We start from the raw sequence: 23782 nt of genomic DNA, 5'->3' as shown, positions 1-23782 counted from the left end.
CAATTTTTGAATCTGGCGTTTTCCTATTCTCATTTATATGATGAAGATTACAATATGGTAAGGAATACTTGAATGACTAGACTCATAATTTTTTTGATAAGTAAATGACTAGACTCATAATACATATAGACTGGGACATTTTCCTATATAACTAAATTTTAGCAAGCTGTGACATACCTGGTCAAATAAACCGTTTATAATAGAACATTAAATGAAGATTTTAATGACTAGTTATCCTATGAGTTACTGTAGCAATCAATGTATTGGCAATGATTCAAATAAGATTTTTAAGTTGAAATTATTGATTTATATTATGACCAAGGAGAGTATAGGACACATGACAGCTTTAAACAAATAGTCCATCACTTTATCAATAAGAAATTCAGAACTGGCCAGCAATAACTCAGATGAAGGAGCCTTGTCAGATGAAGATGGTGAGCAACTGTATTCAATAGGCTCAAATCTATTATTCACATGTCACCACATTAAAAATATCGTATGCATCCATGTGATCAGATTCTTGTTAAAAAGAAGATTTAGCTGTTCACATTTTCCTGAACAGTGACTTGGGCACATTAATTTGTGCTAGATAATGCTTTTCTCCTAGTCAATTCAACAATGAATTGTACTGTTTGTCCTAGTAATCACCTTCATTTTTCTCCTTTTCATCTTAGTGATCGCCGCCTTCTGATTTTCTAAGATGTTCTGATGAGTCCTGATGTTCCGTATGCTGAACATATATAAATTTCTTAACAACTGCAATTCTGATGTACCACCTAGATATTATTACTCAATTTAGACAATACCATGTAGGTAGTGTGGGATAATGAAATAAAGTTAAATCCATTTTTGCACAGATTACTGATTTGTATCTCCAATTCATCTTTGGCATGTTCATGGAGTCAAATTATCCAAATTGTGACTGTTCTTCCAGTGCTAGTCCTTGGTGTTGGAAAGTCAATGAATTGTACTGTTTGTTGGAATTGTGCTATCTGATAAAGACATTTTCATACTATATTTTTTATTGTGGTAATAATAATTTAAATGCTTATGATGGGGGTATGAACCATTTCATCCAAATTTTAGGTCAGAGAGTGTGAGTTTGTCACTCTTGGATGATAAGAGAGCGAAAGCAAGAGCTAGGGTTTGGGGGCTGAAACTTGTAGTCGCCAGATTTTCACATAGTGAATTCTTTCGCCGGATCTTCGCCGTGGACGTAGGCCTTACCGAACCACGCTAAATCTTTATGTTCTTTGCGTGGCGTGTTTATTTTCTGTCGTGTTTCTTGATTGTTTCTTGGGCTCAATGCATTGGTCATAACAGCTATGAACTACATTATCTGATTTTTGGTCAATTTGTCCGTGCGCCCTAATGTGTGTTTATCTCCACTTTCATGCTCCCTTCTACAATTGTTATACCTTGATGACGCTCCAGGTTAATGCATGTCTAGCCCTCACAATTATTTTGCATTCTGATGCTTTCCTCTGTAGGAAGCTTCGCAGGCTGTTTCAACTTATCAAATGCATCAGCATGGGCTTGTTGATTACATCTCTTTCAGAATACCGGATGCTTCTTTATCAGATATTTCAAATTTCATAGGCATAGCGAGGGGATTTATGCATGACTCAAGCAGCGTGAAAAACGGGCATACTTCATTGGAAGCTGTCTTGTTATGTGTTCCTGATGGCTATCATTGTGTGGATCTGTCTCTATATAAAGTAATGCTTTAAGATCTACATATCCATGCCTATTAATTTTGATAATAGGAGTTTCATATGACCTGTTGACCTGATTTATCTATACTTTTCTGTACATAAATCTATATTTGTACGTATACTAACATGTCTTCTCTGAAAACAGGAAAGTCAAATTGTGCTGTTACTAAATGAGACAACTACTACTTCCGAAAGCTCTGGGAATGCTTATATGATGCTTGTACAAGCAAGTGATCTACCATTTGTATCTGTTTCAAGATCCAATAGTCAAAACTATTGGAATTTGCATGAACTAAAGGTATATCCTTCCCAACTCTTATAGAAAACTCATCAGATATTAGGCTTTTGTGATCCTATGGTCAATGTTTTTAATTAAAAACTTGTTTAACTCGATTTCATCCGACTTTTGATGCATTAATTTAATGTGAGATTAATTTACATCCTGTCAAGTGCTGGCATCTCTTTTGTTCTTATTTAGTTTCCAGGTTTCTTTTTGGTAAAATACTTATCTCACAAAGAAGTTACTTTTAGGACCATGCTGTATGCCTGAAAATGGAGAATGAAAAGGTTCGAGGTATTCCTCATTCTGTAATTGCTCCGTTGGCGGTTAGTGGTGAGTGCTTCTCTTTTTTTCTTGGTTCCTTTTCCCAATAATGGCTTGTAAACAGCAATCAGCTTACATGGGATATAATATCAGATGGAATTGGAATTGCCACGGTTAATAATAGTTTCCTATATTTTAAACTTCTTAAATAAGCCTGCACATATAAATTTGGAAAAATATTTATAAAAAGATTTGGCTCACTGACTGAAAACAAATTGGATAGTTTTAATATATATATATATATATTTCAAAGATTTGTCATCCACTGCTCAATGTCATCCTATATTTCTTTAATGTTTATAATTGTTGCCCACACTCAAACACCTAGGTGCTACAATGGCATTTGGAATCATATTTGAGAAAGGCCTGCTTAATATTGTGCCGTGCATAGTATCATTTTAAAAAGCAGCCTGTTTTCAACAGCTGTACCTATGATATAACAAATTTCATAGAGGGCTTTGTTTCGCCATTATTTGATCGAAGGTGATTGTAATAGTGTCCTAAGGGTGGGTGACAAGCAAACACTTGGTCCTTGCTGCGATGCCAATTTGTTGAGGCCTTAAGGGAGATTTTAGATTTATTGACATCCTTTTAGGCGGTTATTTCATGGATTCTTATGTTGGTTGATGTAGAGGCGGAGAGTTTGGCCCCAAAAGTGTATTACCATTGCTCATTTATGGTTTGGTTGGTACGAAGATGGAAAAGTAGGTCAAGAGAGGGTAGGAAGGGTGATGAGACATCCAGATGGCGTCCTTCCTGTTTTTGTTTGGTTGAGTGGAAGGTTATAGAAGGTGTCCTCCCTGTTTTTCGCATTGCCTCGTCCAACCACCTTCCTCCAATATTGATGTTCTATGTGTCTGCATTTTTTTTCTTGTTTTGCATTTCCGCTTGATCTCAACTGATCATTAGTATTGTAGGCATTTTTTGTTTCATACTTAGTATATATACATACATACATACATACATATATATATATATATATTCGTACTTGGTACTCACACATCCATGCCTCCATGGAGGCTTGAACCCCTGACCTCCCTTTGAGAAGTAGGGGTTTGGTACTGCTGGGCCACTGACCCGTTGGTTTGTTTTGTAGTATAGAATATACTGTTGTAATTTCTCCCTTAGGATGGGATTTAATTATATTGCTGTAATAGCAAACATTGTTTCTCATCAATTTGAGGGTAGTACAAATGTTTTGATATTCTATCAATATATACTGTTTCAGCATCCAGAGGCGTGGCATGTATTTTTTCTGCAAGAAAGCGTGCTCTGGTCTACATCCTGGAGGAAGATGAAGATGAAATCTCAGATGCAGAATGACTTATTTTGTTCATCTATGACCATTTTTCTTTTCTTTTCTTTTTTTGTTATTTGTTTTTGTCTAAAGGGAGGAGTAGTGATTTTGTTGGCACAATTTCACAGTTCCTTTTTATTAATATTTATTGTATCATAGGTATTAGAAAACTCACTATATTTTATTTTTAGCATTCAAATTCAGTCGGTTTTCTTTGAACGGATATATCATGTCAACTCCTGAGACATCCAAATGGTTAAATTCTTCTAATCAATGTCTGGTCACAAAATGGCTTACATGGCTTGAAAATAGACAAGAATACAGGAATAAGGGGTTTTAAAACGGTAAATCCTGTTGCATTTAGGCTGATGAACTCAACAGGATATTTATTATATAAGAAAATACTCATCGGTGCTGATGTCGGCCAAATTACAAATGCGTTTATTTAAAAATCAGTAAATTAATAAATAAGGGAAACAATTTGTTTGGGAATAAATTCAGTCACCCTTTGTGTGCATTTGTAATTAGATGACATCAGCAGTCGGTAGGTAAGTCTTGTTCATTAATAGGAGAGAGAATTGACATTGGCATCCGGCTCGGTATGGCTCATCCCTTCAAGTGCATCTGCTGAAAAGGTTCATTTGAGTGATCGTACACGTCTCACGCTCAAAAAAAAATTTCCTTCCTTCACTTATGAATTGTCGTCCCTAACACTATATAAGCTACCAATAACGGTGACTATTTTCAGCAGTAATGCTTGATCAAATGAACTGCAACCACTGGCATTAATAATTATTCTTCATGTTACAAGCGAAAAAGTAAAATACATGATAGTGTTGGACCTCAACTAACACAAAAACATAATAATGCAAAACAAATTAGCCACCATGAAAGAGAAACCTACCCCTGCTTCTATGACGATCGAGTCCATTATGAAGGAGCAGAAGGGGATCCAATCTACATTTCTTGGCTTTCAAATAATTTGAATAACCCATGTCTGTGGTCATTCAGTTGCAGCTAGTATACTCAGAAACTTCCACCATAATAGTAAGAACATCTATATGGCTACGACTACATTGTTGACAGAGGAAACTTACTGTACAGGATAAAACTGTACAAGTAGAGGCCTCCAGATGTCGGGTTGATTCCAAGGAACAACAGTTAGCGCCCAAGACATTACCCAATCACTCAAAAACCTTCAACATTCTTCACATTGGAACTTCAGTAGGATATGAATTAGACAAGCAGGGGAGGAAGCCTCAACTCCAAATCCATACTGCAGCATTATCATGAACATGGGGCATATTTATGAATCATCCAATTCAACAAGTTGGGCTCGTCTCTCGGCAGCTTTTTTCCTGATGAAGATGCCCCATCTCAGGGCCGCCTTGAGCTTGAGCCACCCAACAACAGCTTTACCTGATGAGCGCATTCGGTCATCATCAAAACTGTAGTTTGATGCTGGATTGGTCATGTATGCTGACGAATAAGGGTAAACATCTTCAGATACATTAGCAGAAGCATGACCATGACCACCCATGTTGAAGAGACGAAGTAGATGCTGCATGTCTTCATTTTCAAGCATCTCATGACTTCTCATGCGAATCTCTTCCTCTGAGAAGAAGTCTTCAAATCCCTTGTAAGAAGATTGATGCTGCATGTTTGGTGCGACACTAGGCTGGAAGCTTGATGAGGATGGCTGTGCTGGACCAAGGGCCAACATGTTCTCACTTCTAGAAGGCTGGGCTTGTGGACTAATCAACTGGTTATTTAGAGGAAATGAAGTGCCGTCAAACTGAATAGGAGCATTGAGATTCATGCTCTGTGGCTGTATTGGATATCTATTGCCCACACTATCATCATAACCTAGTGAAAGAGAACATTCAGGAATCAGCAACAAAGTGGATGGGCATAAACACACAAGTATGAAGTTTTATAGACGGACAATTGGACAATCTAAGCATCTCAAAAACAGAAACAATTAGATTTTGTGTAACAATAACTGAATCACATTGTATGAAGAACTTGAAGACATCAACGAAGTAGGTTCTCACTTAACAAGTAAAACGAAATATAGTCATTATTGTACATCTTCTAAGAACTGATTTAAAAAAATGTTTCATCAATTTTTGTTTAACACTCAAAATTTCAAAGTGTATACTACAGTGAATTAATCTGATGACCAATGATTACTCATTTTTCCTTTACAAACATGTCTAAAATCTAAATCTGCATTTTACGTCTACACCCATATAGCAAGATGCTTCTCCATAATCTCAAATTCATAAAATGTTTCACCATGAACCTCAAGCATAAAGTCTTGAGCCTTATATCTTATCACACATCCAGAAATCCTAAGGACCTATGCTTTTCATTTCACAATTGTTTATCAGGCATATCGAGAGGTACAAATGAAACATTGCCAATTAGATAGAGCGGAATGGAAACATAGGATTGATGTAGCCGACCCCAAGTAGTTGGAAAAAGGCTTGGTGGGTGTTGAATAGTATTTGATGACCAATGATTACTTGTTGATGCCTACTGTTTTTTTCCTTTCCTTTAGGATTCTAGTATTTCCCTTCCATCTCCAATTAGAGGCAACCTCTTCCTTTCTCTGCAGTGTTCTCTTCTTCAAATAATCTTCCTTCTCACTCAAGAATAACAAAAAAATAAGCTACACAGGTCAGTGTAACAAAAGTTTATTACACATGCATACATGTGATAAAACTTGCATGTAGCATCTCTCTGATGCAGGACAGCTAAATAGAAACTCTCTCCAAAAGGCTATAATACTATAATTGATGTACGGTATTGCTAATAAAGGTCTTTTGGGCCTGATTTTTATTGGGTTGTGAAGCTAAAAGGCTATGAAGATGAGGATTTTGTAAGGTTTGTTAAGGGAGTAGCAAAGGATTTAGGATATGGGGCTCTGACTTGGCAAAGATAAATATTCTGGGCTGTTAAGAGTTCTGAACAGCACGAGTGATCAGTACATTGATCCTGGTTTGTCTCATAAAAGATGCTAAGTTGTGTGTTTCAAGAAGGAAGGTGGCTGTGGGATTTTTTCAATTAGATGTTTCAACTTTCAAGTGTACCAGATCTACTTCTGGGCTTTTACTGGCTTGAAAGTACATAAAATAAAGGAAAAGAAGAAGAAAAGTATGAATCATTCCTAAAATTCCTTGGGCATCATATGGTCGGAATTACATCTCACAATCCTCAAAAAACAATTACTGGAAATTTCTCGAAAAACTTTTCTATATTTAGAAACTTAAGACTTTGACTAATAACTCCAAAAAAAAAACCTGTAAAGTACACAAATAAGGATTTAATACCATAACTTGACTCAACTATGATCCACTAGACTCCTAACCCATGTCCAACGCACCTAAATACCCTTAACTCCTAAACGTATTAGAAACTGACCAGCAGCATCCTCAATTAAAATAAACATAAAAAAGGAGCTGATTAAGGTTAACATTTAATAATACAATGTCCCAAGTGGTCCTACCTTGAAATCAAACCAACCTTTAAGATTTTATCTCTTCTTTCAATTTGTTTTCCTAAGCTTCTTATGGACTACATCATTTTCCCATGGTTAGAGAACACTTGACCTTGAATTTGAAGTGTTGAAATATATGACTCCATGAGCCCTCAATGTGCATCTTGGAGTTGCATGAAAACTTTGGCATTCATGCTTAATAACGGAAAAAACAATGGGAACTGAAGTTCTTAAAAGTAGGATTGAATTTTTCTTCAATGACAATCAACTAGATAAACCTAAATCTGATGATCCCCCTACCATGTATTAACCTAAAATGTGACCCATGGACCCCCCACTACAATCGATGTCCAGCAAATCTAGAAATTATCAAAATACGTTTAACTCCTAAAACATTTGAAAATATATAATAAAAAAACTGATGACTAGCATCTTAACTTAAATAAACATAAAATAGGAGTCTGATAAGACTAACGCTTGATAGTACAAGGTCCCAGGAATGTCCCTCCTTGAACCCAAGTCAAATTCAAAGACTACTGTGTTCAATTCTTTTTTTCTTTTTCTTTTTTTAATATTGAGTTCATTTCTCTCTCTCTCTTACCCCATTATTATGCATTCAAATATATATTTACCTCCAATAGTCAGGCCTGGATTAATAGAAGGCTGCTCTGAAGGAATTGAAGGTGGCAGGTTTGGTAGAGTGAGCTGATGATCAAAGGAGTTGGAATAATCCTGTGGGTCCCCCGTAGCATTTATATGAGAAACACCTGAGCTCCTATTCTGCTTGAAGACTGAGAGAGATTTGCCATCATATTCAATAACATGCATCCAGTTGTCATATGCTTTTTTTACCAAGGCATCCACACAGACCTGCATGAACCAAATCATCAAGTGTTTTCTCAAGCTTTTCTCAATTTGGGAAAACAATACATTTCTTTCTCATCTAAATAAGAATAACGTTCAATGGAAACAGAAGTTTCATTCTAGGCATAGTGTCATGCATTATTAACAGCCCATAACATAAAAAAAAAAAAGAGGAAAGAAAAAGAAAAAAAAAAAGAGGGGGGGGGGGGGGGGGGGGGGGGGGGTAATATTTCTGAAGGACAATATATTTGAGACAAATCTATTATTAGATTTCTCCAGTAAAAGAAAAATAAAAGCTATACTCAAACATGATTTCAGCATTAGCTATCGCGACCTCGTTTAGGACCTTAAATATTCATTAGCACAATATCCCAGTTAGATTCCAAAATGGGTAAAAAGAAAAAAAAAAGTTATTATTTCTTGACAAGTAAATAATCTTATTAGAACTGTTTCTAATCCTAATAAACTGATTTCTCCAGCGTGCATAATTGCTATCTGATTTCTCTAGCATGCATAATTGCTATTAGATAAAACAAACTGTCCCAAAAGGAGAGTTTAATGGTAAGAAAATAAAATAAAACATAAAAAAGGAAAAATAGAGAAAGAAATTTGCTGGTTCAGACAGCCAGGACCTCCAAAAATCTAAATAGAGACATCCAAAATGTTATTATTATTTTAGCTCTACAGTATCTATAATACATAGATCATACTAGAAAGATTAACCACACACAAATCTCCTAATAAAACCTAATATTAAAATTCAAAAATCAACTAATCTAGTTAGCCACCTAATCCATTTTATTTTCTTTAAAGACCAATTATCTTGATATGATTGTTACATTTCGTCCCTTTTAGAATTACCTTGTCCTCAAGTTTACAGTACAAAAATACAAGAAACATACAACTTCACAAGGATCCCACATCTTGTTGGATACAATGTCGTCACACACATAGATAATAAGAACATCATTCTGTTTTCTTGTCTTTCAAATAGCCATCAAGATTTTACAAGCACCACTTGCAAAACAGTTTGCAGGCAGTATTAGAAGAAAGCACGATTCTATGACACAAGCCTTAAAATTAATGGAATCGGTAAAAGGACCCACCAAACTACCATGTTTCTTTATATTATGTTGATAAGCAAACATTGCCACCATCCATTGTCAATTTCATCTCTAGCGAAAAGCCAACTTCCTTGATATATGATTTTTCATTATCATCAGAAGTCATTTGTTTCAGACTTTCAGTCCTATTATTATTCAATTATTTGCCAAGCCAACAAAAAATCATCCAGAGGAAGGCTCTGGTTTCTTTTAATTCATCACAGATCAACTTGACAATGTTAGATACCAGATGGTGCTGACGAATAAGAATAAACCAGAAAAGAAGAAATGAAGAAAAAATAAGGATTCGAGGCAGCCAAGCCCTCCTGAAATCTCAATAGAGACAATAATGTTTTCTTATCATTTTTAGCCCTACGGCATGTACAACAAATACGCTAACACACTAGAAGATAAACACTACCCAAATCCCCTAATAAACCTAATATTTAAGCTTAAAATCTACTTCTAGATAACTACCTGATTTTATTTAATTATTTAAATATCATTATGTTAATATGGTTATGGTTGTTAGACTTTTTTTTTTTGTGTTAATTTTCAAAGGATTAATGAAGTTCAGGAATGCAGTAGTAGTCTAGTATAATGGGCTTGGCCCAACAATAGAAAGCAAACCATCGTCATTTTCAAATACACATGAAACATCATTTTTCTTTTTAGTAAGACATCGCACATTTTGAAAAATATTTGAAGAGCCTGCAGGATTACCAACCTTCTGACTGTCAGATAGAGAATCAGCTGAATAATATTGTTCACCAGAAATTAACCCACTAAATTCATAGATGTTGTTGAAAACAACACCAACGTTCTTCACATCATCAGGATAGTAAACATACAGTTTCCCACTTAAAACACAAGTCTTTGCGTGCTCAACAAGAACATCCCACATCTTATTCGACATGCCACTTCCCAGTATCTACAACAACAGTAACAATAAAATAAGTTTAAATTGGAATATATGAATCAAAAATTAAAGTTTGACAGCTAAATCTGACATTCTTACATTCCGCAGTCTCTGCATGTCTCTCACTACAAGTCGTAGGAAGTCTTCAACTGAATGTATTCCAGCTTTATTAAGCCGCTTGTGAAATGATCCATCTTTGCCAATCTTCTCCAATCTCCAAACCTCATCACCTAATGCAGGTGGATAGTGCTTCTTGTATACTGTAAATCCAAATATCAATACTTAACATCAAATAGAAAAAGAAAAACACGAGCACATGCACAAGCGAAACATGCTATGAACATTTGATAGAACAAGAACTAACATTCTCCTCTGTGATCCTTGACAGTGAAGGCATCTGTTTTTGCCTCACGAATACGAATGCCCTCACAAAAGCCCGAGGCAACCTTCAGACCAAGTCTGAACTTTCTGCTTCTTATCCAGCTAGAGTTGTCAGTAAATGTCAGCTCGCCAAGCGTTCCAACACCTTCCTTCAATGTCACTTGCAAATCCCCTGTCAGAAGTGGCCTCTTTCCTTCACGCTCCTTCACCACATGAGATTCAAATTCTTCTTGAGTCCAGACATCATCATCCTCATTGTTGAAATCACCTTCAAGAACAACAACATCTAGTTTCACTGAGGACTCCGGACCTGTTGTTACAACATGGCCAGCGTTTGCATCAAGCAAGACAATATGGATCGATGCACCCTGCTCGCCTTCTACTTTCCCTCCTGTGAAAAGAGGGAGGGACAACCTAGTCCTGAATTGCAGCTGTAAATTTCTCCCATCTGGCCCTTCTATTCGTTTTGGAGAAGCCCTGCATTTTTTCCATAAACAACAAACAACAATGCAATTAGAAAGAAAGAGAAATAAAAGCCCACAATGTGCAAATTACTTTATATTTCGAGACATATTAGAATATCACTGAAGTTAGGAACAGATAATGGTATTCTGCTCGTCATAATTCAACAACAAACATCACGGTTATATAAATGACCTCTATAAAAAATTAATAATGATGATCATGTCAGCTATGCAGAAAGAATAACAACATGTGAGTTGGTATCTGAACATATGAGCTGTCAAGCACCGCGGGCACAAAAAAGAGCTATCTATAACAAAAATTTCAGTGTCCATATAATATCTTCTTTTATTTATTTTTATTTTTAGTATGCCATCGTACAATTTAGTGAGCCAGTCATGTAAAAACGTTAAATTTACATACGAATTGTGTCCCTTAGGGTATTATGCAGTGTATGCAATCTTTTATTTAATTTAATTTAATTTATTTATTATTATTTTTAGTGTATGCAATCTTACCAGGGCACCCTGCAAAGTCGGAACTACAAAATGTTTCAACTTAAAGACTGACAAAACATGTAACTCCTAAAAATAAAATGAGAACTCTACCACTTTGGCTAGAATTCAACATACACTAAGAGAAGAATATATAGTATATATAGAACAGAAGTAGCCAAATCTGGTCATATCTGGCATAAAACTTTACTCCAAGTTCGGCTTAAACCAGGCCTTTAGAATTGAACCCTGCATGCCCAGCCCTATAGTTCTTGAAACTGGACAAAATGAACTTCAAACAGGTCAGGATGGACAAGCCAGGTTGATATTGTTACCCAACTTTAATATACGCAGAACGATGATGGCAAGGACACCAAATACACCTTGTGTGATTTTATTTCAATTAAAGATCAACAGGGTAAACTAATTATACACACACACATATAAAAAGGACAAAAACCAAAACAAAAACTTACTAGAGTAGGGGCAATACATTATGCTTACCAAAAAAATACAAACTAAAATATAATATTTATAATAAGTGAAGAAATCTCATACCTTCCATTAAGTTTGGCAGGGCCTAACTTTGCCAAAGCTCGCTCCACTTCTTCACTAACCTGTGCAAATTAAGACAGTAAAATACTTTAAAATAAATACCCAAGCATCATATACACAAACTTACATATCAGCAAACGACAACTTTGCTATATGACACATGGAAAAGTAAACACTTGTGGATGAGATAATTTGTCTAATTAAAGATTGCAGGAGAAAACAGTAATATACACAACTTTGCCAAAATAATGACTGATGTTCATGCACTCAAAAGTTTGCAAACCCCCTGGAGAATACAAATGGGATCATTGATAATTGCATGAAGAGCACATATAACTTTAAGCATAGATTCTCAACATGCAATTCAACTATTCTCAACACTGTGCCATTATTTATGTCTTAAATTCCTATAGTGACCATATGACATGATTCAATTAGAAAATCCATACCAGAGAAAGAATCTTTGCTAGTGAACTTATTGCTAATAAATTGGACCTACATTTATATGTACAGAGATTTAGAAAGAATCTTTGGAAACATTCTTTTTTCCTTAACAAATGAGACTCGAGTTCATAATGTGAAATAAATTCAATCACGTACTCATCAAGATTCTACAAAATTTGACAAACTTGTTCCTTTTTCTCAAGGAGCGTTTGACCAAAAAAAGATACCCTTGCAGTTCTGATATTACACATATTGAGACTAGTTCCCTCACTCCCTGTGATCAATTAATAAGGAAAATCCATTTTTAGTAGGTACTCTCAGGAAACTCTTTTGTAAAATCCAGCTTACAACAGGCTTTGAAACAAGAAAACGTGAAGGATACACCTACAGAAGCTAATATGAAATAAAGGAAGCAAAACATAGTAGTAAAAATCACCTTAAGACAGACTTATAGTAAAAATCACCTCACCCTAAAGACGAACAGATGTGATTTTTATTGCCTCATTGGCAGTACTGCAGTAATAGTACACACACACACAGAGGGAAACATTTCCCCTAACAGCATTAATACAAGTTATGCCTCACAAAAAGAGAGAGAGATTACCTACAATCTGTTTAGATGATAACAATTATAGTTAGTATGGGGAAAATGCAATGAAAATTAAAATATCTCCTCTTTCCAGATCAGAGTCCATGCTATGAGGCAGCACTCTAAAGGACTAATCATACAGATACCATGATTCTAGTGGTTTTTCCAACAGGCCTACACAGCTTAAATCAAACCAGAGCAGTCATAAGCGCACACAATTGTATCCTTCAATTGTTTTGTGTTTGACATATCTGAAACATATCAAAGCCTTAAAAACCATAGAATTGAATGGCCACTCCCCCACAAAGGCATAACTGAAGGACATGTTGCTTAGACAATGACCTCAGACAGTTTCTCCCAATCACATAACTAACCAAATGAAAATTGGAAAGATGTCTATCCTAAATCTTTGATAAGTAGGAGCATAATCCACATATGAAGCTAAATATCTTACAACTCTCCGAAGAATAGGCTCCAGTGATGAGCAAAGTTTCTGCAGGCTATCCACCTTGAGAGCTTCAACAATAACACTGCACGAAATATGTCATCTTCAATAATCAAAATCTGATGCAACCATAAACATGGCATAAACAACTAACCAAGCTTCAATAAGTCAATAATAATAGTAGTAGTAATGGATGATGATGATAAGCTTAGAGCACTACTATCTACAAGTGGCAACTAGTTTTTGTACTTTTTTTTCTTTGAATAGGCCATCATCCATGTTGATTAACGAGGTAACTTGTAAGAGCACGTGTATAACAAAGACTTCACAGAAACTTTCAGTTCAATTCACCAATTTCAGACAGAAAAAAATACTTTTTTTTAGGTAAGTAGACAAATTAAATACACTTGAATAGCACAATTTCATATTTCTCCTTTGAGTAGAAGCCAGAATCACTTGAAAGCTGACTTAGCTCATTAGAGCAAATTCTGAATTCCCCAATTTCTCTTCTTTCTTCCACTAAACTACACACACCCATGTCTATGTGTCTATACATGTATATAAGCTGGTTTTCAATTTCAGAAGGAAAAGAAAAATATTTTTTTTGGGTAAGAAAAAAAATTGAATACACAATTTCATAGGAGCCAAAATCACTTGAAAGCTAACTTCGAACGCGTTCACAAATTCTAACTTCACAAGCTCTTATGTATATTAGAGCCCTAACATCAAATTGTTAACAAAAAGCAACAAAACTGATAACAATTTTAGCAAATCAAACCAGCAAAATTAACAGATCAAAATGAGGAAACGAAAAAAGAAAAAGAAAGATATACCTGGCGAGAGCAGGTCGTTTCTTGTCAGGCTGACCTTCTTCACTCGCACTCGGATCCAATCCTCGCTTCTCCCTGGCCATGCTGTTGGATCTTTCCATAAACCTAGTCTGCATTTTCTCAGCTCCCAAACACTCACTGCTCTTCAGATCTGATCTAATTCACTTCAAGTAGAGGTATCCAATGATACTTTTCCCGTGCGTAGATTCCAGTGGAAATAAAAAGGACGGAAAGCGGGAAAATTGAAACCAGAGAGAAGAGAGAGAGAATCTTCTGAGAGGTTTCCGAGAACGTTCATGGAAAAGTCTGCGAATTTTCGCTCATCCAATAACACCCAAAAGTTTCTACTCTGACGGCTCATACATGTATAGATATATAGACATAGATATATATGTATATAGTACACATACGTATAGGTATAGCTTTTGTCGTTTTCTCTTTCTCTGTCTTTTTTATTTATTTATTTATTTTAAATCTTTTTGTAAAAGTGTTGGTGGGATGACGATCGGTTGATCCTGGTCGTTCGTTGGTGGATAAGCATCTCGGTTTGCTCTTTTTAAAATGATTAGCCACGCAAGCTCAATAACGTTTGCTTACGTGTCAATCTGACATCACAGACACCATGGTACTCTTTGTATGGTGTGTGATTGCTGACTATGACTATTCAGTCTACTCCTTATTTCCTACTTTTAGCCATAATGGTTAATACTTTTTAAAAGATTTTTTTTAAATAAAAAAAAAAGAAAGAAAAATACTCCGTAATAAATAGTAGGCGTTATATTATTTTTTCATTATAAAAAGATTTTTTTTGTGAACTTCAATTTGAGAGAAAAATTATTAGATGGTCTAGACAATCTTACATATAAACAAGTGAGTTTTTTTTTTTTTTCCTTTTTTTTTTTTTTTGGCACTTTGGGTAGTGACATTATCCTGGATTGGGCAAATTCTTTTTAGTGTGGTGCTATTTTTGTCGAGTAGTTAGTGAATTCCATGAAGGAGTTTGGGGGGAAAAAGCATACTTTGTATTATATATTGACATTATTGTACATTTTGATTGTGTATAATTTGTTCAAAGTTAAAGAGAAGTTAAAGTAATTTATTTAAAATTTTACATATAATAGACAATTACAAATTGACACACAAATTAATGTGTCAATTATATTTAGAATTTTGGTTGTTATAAATTATAATGGTTGGGATTAATTATTTCACCTTGTTCGCTCTTTATCCATTTAACAACATTTATTAAGTGCACTTGTTTTTGAGATGATTATTTTATTTTATTTTTGCATCGACAAAAAACACACATCATCAATCATACACCCATTTTGTCCTGTCAATAGGGAAGGAGCGAAGGAGCGACAAATTAAATCCAGGGCTACAGTGTAAGTATATATATGTATATATATATATTAATAAACATAATATAGATTATTCAAACAATGAGTCATTTAAGGAAGACAAATAGTTAACATTTAAGGAAGACAAATAGTTAACAAAAATTTTAAAAAGAAAAAAAAAATGAGAGAACTTTGAAAAAGAAAAAAATTGGACTTTGATTCAAAAAAGAAAATTTGACCTTTTTCTTGAAAGGAAATTAAACTAATTTAAAGAGTAACGAAGAGAAGAAATACAAAATTTAAGAGATAATTTTAAAAAATAAAAATTTATTATATGAATTTTTCCATATATACATATAAAAATACATAAATTTAGTATATAAGCAAGGCTAGGCCAGAGGACACGTGCCTTCGGACATACACTGGCTCCACCCTATTAATGCGTCGAACTCACTTTAAAAGGTAGGTAAGATATCACTAACCTACAAAACTCTCAAGACTTATATAATGTGTATAAAAAATGGATAGGAACAAATTCTTGTAATTCGCTTGCCAAATATTATAGAATAAGAATTAAAGAGATTCCCTATTTCTAATATCATTTTAAAAAAAAAAAAAAAAATCTCTATTCTCGTATTCAAACACGTATCAGCTATATAGGCAACACATGATTGTGGAAAACATTTAGTTGAAGAAATAAATAATATAATAAAATAAAAAATCAAGAAAGAAAGAGAACTGAGAAGTGTAGGTCCACGGGTAGTTTGGCAGCGTTGGTTCATTTGCTTGATTTATTGAAGATCATTGTTTTTTCACGTCCTCAAGCTAATCCACACTGGACCACATCCAGTCCAATTTAAATTGAAGATGAAAGAAGCTACACCAATTCATCATGGACCAAAGGCTATCGTTTTAAAGAGAGTAGTGAGGTTCTTCTTCCGTTTAAATGGGTGTGTAAATTTCTGACGAATAAATAAATAATATAATAAAATAAAAAATCTCATCAAAGATATGACACTCATGCAACAATGATATAGATGTGCAACTTTGTTAAAAGCTTGATGTGCACGCGCGCGCATATATATATATATATATATATATATATATATGTGTTAGAAAGTTTGACTCGAATAAGAGATGTATGGACACGATAGTGCCCTGTCTCCCCCAGAGAGTGGGAACATGTATCATCATTCATTTACATAAGCTCATCAATGCTTGCAGTCTAAGCAGAAGCTGACTTGATTGGTCCGAGTGCTGTGCGGCTCAGCAATTATGGGATTGGATGTTCTTGTGGCTTATATTGCTATTGCTATTACTTTGAAGCAAAAATTGGATGTTCTTGTGGCTTATATTGCTATTGCTATTACTTTGAAGCAAAAATCAGAGACTTCTTGTTAGTTTCTTCAATTTTTAATCAGTCCACTTTCCCTCCTCAACCGAAAGAAAATTTTCTCTCTTTTTCTTTCAATTTTCTTTTTGTAAATTTGACAATTTTATTTACTACCTCTTCCCACCCTCTCAATTCCCTCTGTCTCAATTCCCTCTCTCTCTCTCTCTCTCTCTCTCTCTCGCTTCTAAACTAAACAAAAGATAATAATTTCTCTTCCTTTTCTTCTCATATTTTGTTTTTCTTTACATTCCCTTCTCTTCACTTTATCCATAACAACTAAACAAATCAAGCATCAGAAAACCCAAAGGTACATAAGATCATCAAAGGTGATGATTTACAAATTCAAAAAGGCATACTTTTCCATTCTGTTGCCATTACATCACGCAAGAAAACTAGGATAACAGTTTTCATGACGGTAAAAGCAACATTACAAGAACAGCCGTTTGTAAAATAAAATTTCAAAATAACCCAAAAAAATAAAAATTAATCAGCTAAAATCATAGCTGATATCATAATTGTTAAGAAAATTCAATCAGCCATGATACCAGAAGTAACTTTGCCTCAGATGGCCCAAAAACTTATACAACGGTATGCACATGACCAAAATTTAGTTCTACAAGCAGCTAGGTTGGTCTAATGGAGAAACACTTCGGTTTGGATTTTCACTAGGAAAAATAGAAGGAAAAAGAAAGAAACCCCCAATTAGAGCTTGTTATTCTTCATCTTTCCCTTCCTTTTGTCTCTTTTATTTTGCGTCTTCGACCTAGACCTGTGTTTTGAGACCTTTTTGAACGGTTTCTTCTTGCTCACTTGCATCTTGTGCTTCTTCTTTTCAGCAGCTCCAACTGATATAGGTGCAGCAGGTGCTTCTGATCTCTCATATGGAGACTCTTCTTCACGAGAGATCTCACTTGTTGTCACAGTGACTTTCACATCTCCGTTGTCATACATTGTTGTCCCTGTCACATATAAACAAAGTCAACCCAAATTTTAGATGAGTGATTAAAGATACAACTCATTCTACAGATATGGACATCAGCCAGTAGAGAGGAAAAGAAGTAGAGACAGTGTTTCCATATTGCACATACCTATTGTCTACCAAATGGTAGAATCATAAGTTGGTATCTAGAGGCAGTTTAAGAAAACAATTTGTGATGTTGTGGCCCGAATTTTGTTTCGGCTTGGGCCGAACGCAACCCGGTTTTGGCCTGTTTTCTCTTGCGGGTCGTGGACCCTATTTAGTACTCTCTTGTAGCTTGGTATATAACAGGGGTGCACAAAAGAACCATGGAACCGGAACCGGAACCGAAAATTCTGATTCTCACGGTTCCGGTTCTAATTCCTAAAATAAGGAACTGTTGAGTTTCGGTTCGGTTCAAGTTCCGGTCTCACTGTTCGGTTCTGGAACCGAACCGTAATATATATACATATATATTATATATTTGATTATATTATTAGTAATATAATATATAATATTATATATAATGTCATATATTATATTTGATTATTTGATTATATTTTATTTTTAGGGCAAATCAATGAGGCTCAACCTCCCCAATCGCCTCCATCTCTATTCTCTCGATTCTGAACTTGCCCTCTCTCTCTCTGCAACTACAAAATCTACAAGAATCAGAAGTTCAAAACCCATATATTTTAGATCTGTCTGCAATAATCAAAAGTTCAAAACCCATATCGGCATATCATTTCAGATTGTTCAAAAAATCAAAACCAATATCTTTCAGTTTCCATCGCCTGTTGTTCCAGTTCGGGTTTGGAAGCTTCAGCCACTCTCTCTCAACTCTCAAGCTTGCCCCTCTCTCTCCCTCTCTGTGCAACTGTAAACTACAAAATCTACAAGAATCAGAAGTTCAAAACCCATATATTTCAGATCTGTCTGCAAGAATCAAAAGTTATATCATTTCAGATTGTTCAAAAAATCAAAACCCATATCTTTCAGTTTCCATCGCCCGCTGTTCTAGTTCGGGTTCGCAAGCTTCAGCCGACAGCCGCTGTCTCTCAACTCATGGTTAACGGTTCTCATGGAACCGAACCGGTTCTACGGTTTGGTTCTAATCTATACGGTTCTGGTTCCTTTTTTTAGGAACCGTTGTGAACGGTTCTGGTTCCTTTTTTTAGGAACCGTTGTGAACGGTTCCGATTCCGGTTCCGACCGGAACCGTAAGGAAGCGAATCGTGTCCACCCCTAGTATATAAGGGTGTTTAGGTTTGGAGTGTAATAACGAGACATTGAAAATCGCAGGAAAGATAGTGAGAGCAAAAGGTAGGGTTCGGGGGTTGAAACTTGTAATCTCTTGATTTCGTATAAGTGTACCATGGACGTACGCTTTGCCCATTAAACCCAAGCTAATAAAATAAGGATTTCGGAACCACGTAAATCTTTGTGTGTGGCGTATTTACTTTTATAGTCGTAATTCTTAATTGTGTTATTGGTCAGCGGTGTGTGTTGTAACACAATTAATTATACAAAAAGTCATGCCCTTCCTAACCATCTTGTTGCCATAAATCTGTGACATTGAAGCAGATTTCCCCAAGTTCAAGAGTTGTGAAATAAACCTTGACTTCTATAATAGGCATGCTACATATTCATGAACTACTTTTATTATATACAATCTATGAAGCATAGACACAGATACTGTAACAACCATCACCCTAGCCAGACACAATATTGTCCGTTTTTGGCTCCCCCAAACCAGAGACTTCCCAGGGGGTCACCCATCCCTGGTACTACTACAGGTTAAATACGCTTAACTCTAGAGTTTTCAAGGGTTCTCGGCTATCGCGGCTTTAAAACGCGTTGTGTCATAGAAGGGTGTTGAATCTACATATAGCACTTGCCCCATCCACACCCAGGTGATGCAGGATTGTGCACCTGTAAGTCGCCCAGTGCGGTAGCCAGACAGTGCCTCATACCTGCCCTCATATGTCGCCACAATCACCCCCTTTTGGGGCCCAACGTCGTTGGCCACACTTCCGGCCGAGTCAGGCTCTGATACCATTTGTAAGAACCCTCACCCAAGCCAGACACAATATTGTCCGTTTTTGGCTCCTCCAAACCAGAAACTTCCCAGGAGGTCACCCATCCTGGTACTACTCCAGGTTAAGCACGTTTAACCCTGGAGTTCTCTGGTGGGTTCACGGCCATTACGACTTTAAAACGCGTTGTGTCATAGAAGGGTATTGAATTTACATGTAACACTTGCCCCATCCACACCCATGCGATGTGGGATTGTGCACCTGTACCTCACCCAGTGTGGTAGCCTGTCAATGCTTCACACCCGCCCACATAGGTTACCACAGATATGGGACACGGGTACGACACGACATGGATACGGCAATACAACAAATTTAAAAAAAAAATAGAACACAGACACAGCAATAATACAATAATAAAATAACAATATATATTTTTTATTATATATAAAATTTTAATTTTTGTCCAATTTCTAATTTTATATTCATAAATGTACTCATTCAAATCAGGCCTACCAAATACCTATACTAAAAGTATAAAAATTCACATAACCAAATGTTTTATATCTCTGTATCCAAAAGGTACACTTTCTATCCTTGTAACCAAACGTTGGGCTAGAAAAAAAGATAAGATTGTGGTTTTATCCAATCTCTTTCTTTCACGGCTCTACAACGCTCTTCTAGACGACCTCTTCATCTCCTCCATCTCTTCACTTCTCTCTTCCTCACTCCTTCTTTCACATGGCTCTCAGATATCTATTTTCAAGCGTTCATCTCTCTCATTCCACAGACTCTTCACATATTTAGATATTTCTTATCTCAACTTTTATATATCTTAACAGATCAACACATATATATCAATACAAACATATATATACACATATATATCACACACACACACACACACACACACACACATATTTACAGTATATAGCATCTACATCCTCTATTTAAAAGAACCTCCGAGCAATCAGTAGCCGTGTTGCCGAATGTGTCCCGGTGTCCTCCAACGTGTCCAATTTAAAATAAATTAATAAATAAAGAGGACACGTCTGCAAGTGCATTGGACACGTGTCCAAGCTTGGGACACGCGTGTCCGTATCAGACATGTGTCCGACACAGGTACAACAACCCTCTAACGCGTGTCGGTGCTTCATAGTATACAATTTAACTGCTTGCAAGTTAGTCTAGCTTGAATATGACAAATTTACTAAAAATTTCAGAAATTCAACAGTAACCAAGCCCGAACTTGTAAGTTTTTGTGGAGCTAAAACATCGTTACAAAGTGTACACTAGTAACGAGCTCAGTGAAACAAAGGCTCCAAACTCATGCTATGGGGGGAATGTGCATGGTTTCAGCAAGCCATCAATCCTTTGTGTTACATGCTAACACTGCACTCAATAGAAGGGAAGAGAGGAGAAACAAAAAAATATCTAAATCCCTCCCTTTAAGTCATTTGTAGTTCATTAGAAGAGAAAATGAGAGAAATTCTTTGAATAATTTCTCTCCGCTTCTTTTCTCTCCTTTAATTCCCTTCTGTTGTCTCCTCCACTAGTGAGTTAAAGGTCCAAAATGTCCCCACAAGCTTATATTGTGCTACAATCCAGTGAATTGAAGTGTTTAACAACGTACCAGAAACTGATGGAATTGGCTCAATTTCCTCATCATGCTCAGACTGCTCGCCACATTCATCAGGTTCTGCAACTGTGTCTGGTGGGGCTCCACCAGATTGAACATATTCTCTTTCCAGTTTTCTCTGTGGACAAAAGCAAAGATAGAAAAGTTCAAGCACATGTTACAGAATTTGATTATTGGCGCGAAGACCTATAATTTGAGCCACTAAGTAACATCACTAGTCTGCATCTGATTCTAATAGTTGTACTTTTCTAGAAATAATCATTGTTTTGAGTTTGAATCGTGTAAAGATCCATTAGACATGGATTTCATATAAGTTCCACTCATGTTGTCTCACCCGCAACCTCCAAAAGATAGTCAAGCATGTTAGATGAACCAACCAAAGGACTTCTTAATGCTTGACCAGTTCACCATTTACTGTTCTCAGACAAGACTGAAACCAAAACAAATCAAATCTCCAATGTGAACCTAATCCTACCAATTGGGACAATGTTAAACCTAGATGCATAATGATGAACATTGCAAGCCTGAATAAAATATAAGATTTGAAATTTAAAATAATTGCTCATAAAAGAAAAGTAGTTTACAATATAATTTTACTTTTTAATTTAGAAGGATTTCAGTAAAGTATCTAAAACTAAAAAATAAAAAATAAAAAATTAAATATCTTTGTTCAATTACATAGGTATGCCAATAACATGTTGCTGACAGGTGACGTGAGCAATTTATACATAAATTAAGCAGAAGTGCATTATTGAAAAAGCTAGGGAAGAACTTGAATAGACATGTGGACCTTGAATCAAAGTGCTTCAATGCACACGAAAAAGGTCAAAGAAATAAGACGACAAAATGCTTTCTTCTTCTTGGTAAGTAATGAGGAAGAAAAGAACCTGTCAATCAATGCATTTCAATGATTTCACTCCACACGAGGGAAAAAGGTGTAACATAAGAGAAGAAGAAGAGATCTTGTTCATCAAATAAACAACATTACGACAAAAGGACTGCTAAGAGGAAACAAAAATGAGGCCTGCAAGTAATCAATCTTCCAATTGCAATCATCAGCATGGATTTGTATTTTTTTTTTTTTTTATTTACTTTTAGTTTGGATATGGATTTGTACTTAACAGTCCAGTGATTAGTGATTGTTGTTCTGTATGATTTTAGCATATGATCAACACCGTAAATAGGAAGAGAATGAACATGAAAAACAAAAGGAAGCAAAGTCACGACATGATTCAAGATTAGGAAGATGAATGTGCAAGAATATTAGGTCATTACCCTGTGTTGGCCCGAGCTATGCAAGGTGTTGGGTGGTGGATTGCACATTATCTTGCAGTAAATGCCTGCTACTTGGTATCCCGATCTTCAACCATTGCACTAAGCAATGGCCCTATTTACTAATGCTGATAGTGTTTCATGTTTATAAAGTAGGGAGATGTTTTACAAAGCATTTGAACTCGCAATTTGGACTGTAACGTCGCGACATCAAGGGCACAAAATATAAAATGTTGTATTGCAATAAACACCAAAATCACATTGATGCATCTAAAAGAAGTAATGTACTCATTTCAATTCCAATGTAATATCAGTAAAGCGCAACCAAAGGACTTGAATTTCGAACCTTTTTACGCGCATCGATGCGCTTTCGACGCACTACTTCTTGTAATTGCTCTTGCGCTTCCTTTCTCCGTTTCTTCTTTCTCTTGTGAAAACCAGTCACGTAGTCCCTTTTCAATTCAAAACCCTAGTTAGACGATAACCATAAGAATATCCACACCAAAATACATATAAATACGACCCAAAGAATGAACTTGCCACTATGGTTTCATTGGACAGATTTCAACCACTACGGCAACAGCAAAACTAGGGTTATACATATAGATGTGTGTATGTATATGTGTGTGTGGGCATATATATTAGCACCTGAGGTCCTTCTCGTCAAAAGAGACGGACAGAGCTTTGTTCTTGAGTGCCCTCTTCTTGATATGCCGAGCTTGTGTGTGTCGAGGCTGGCTTGCTTCATCGTCTTCCATTGTAGCTGCTAAACCCTTCCCTGTCCTCTTCTAACAGCTATTGTGTACAGTTCCGAAAACAAGTTTTTAATGTTTACGCTTGAAATAGTTGTACCCTATCCTAAAATGTTGTGTACTTGTACCTCGGCGTCTCAATAAAAAGTTTGGTGTTGGTGGTGACTCACACAACTCAGAACTCACAAGTC

At 35.8% G+C, this 23782-nt stretch overlaps 3 protein-coding genes across 4 annotated transcripts in view; 1 reads left to right on the top strand and 2 right to left on the bottom strand.

Annotated features, from left to right (window-relative positions):
* LOC132306315 (anaphase-promoting complex subunit 4) overlaps positions 1 to 3839 on the top strand; it is a 29531-nt gene extending 25692 nt beyond the window's left edge. Inside the window, exons 16-19 of one of the 2 annotated variants that reach the window (XM_059803656.1) lie at positions 1491 to 1718; positions 1861 to 2013; positions 2247 to 2328; positions 3548 to 3839. In XM_059803656.1, the coding sequence (XP_059659639.1) occupies positions 1491 to 1718; positions 1861 to 2013; positions 2247 to 2328; positions 3548 to 3642 (558 nt within the window). In that variant the 3' untranslated portion in view covers positions 3643 to 3839. Of the gene's footprint in view, positions 1 to 1490; positions 1719 to 1860; positions 2014 to 2246; positions 2329 to 3547 lie in introns of those variants that run through there. The other variant, XR_009481931.1, reaches the window with a different exon arrangement.
* A 534-nt stretch (positions 3840 to 4373) lies between these two features.
* On the bottom strand, positions 4374 to 14564 carry LOC132306324 (calmodulin-binding protein 60 B-like). The gene is made up of 8 exons (XM_059803673.1): positions 14208 to 14564; positions 13384 to 13459; positions 11900 to 11958; positions 10369 to 10862; positions 10104 to 10264; positions 9813 to 10016; positions 7751 to 7988; positions 4374 to 5482 (listed from the first exon to the last, which is right to left on the bottom strand). The coding sequence occupies exons 1-8, from the start codon at positions 14318 to 14320 to the stop codon at positions 4923 to 4925; spliced, it is 1905 nt and encodes a 634-aa protein (XP_059659656.1). The 5' UTR covers positions 14321 to 14564; the 3' UTR covers positions 4374 to 4922.
* Positions 14565 to 17243: 2679 nt separating this feature from the next.
* On the bottom strand, positions 17244 to 23691 carry LOC132306305 (ribosomal RNA-processing protein 17). The gene is made up of 4 exons (XM_059803649.1): positions 23488 to 23691; positions 23186 to 23291; positions 21562 to 21685; positions 17244 to 17896 (listed from the first exon to the last, which is right to left on the bottom strand). The coding sequence occupies exons 1-4, from the start codon at positions 23595 to 23597 to the stop codon at positions 17640 to 17642; spliced, it is 597 nt and encodes a 198-aa protein (XP_059659632.1). The 5' UTR covers positions 23598 to 23691; the 3' UTR covers positions 17244 to 17639.
* Positions 23692 to 23782: the final 91 nt, after the last annotated feature.

This window comes from Cornus florida, unplaced genomic scaffold, assembly GCF_030987335.1.
Source record: "Cornus florida cultivar Cherokee Brave unplaced genomic scaffold, ASM3098733v1 CherokeeBrave_3.0.0_Hap2_Chr01, whole genome shotgun sequence".
Lineage (NCBI taxonomy): Eukaryota > Viridiplantae > Streptophyta > Magnoliopsida > Cornales > Cornaceae > Cornus > Cornus florida.
The sequence above is the reverse complement of the archived record's forward strand: the minus strand, read 5'-3'. Positions and strand labels throughout refer to the sequence as shown.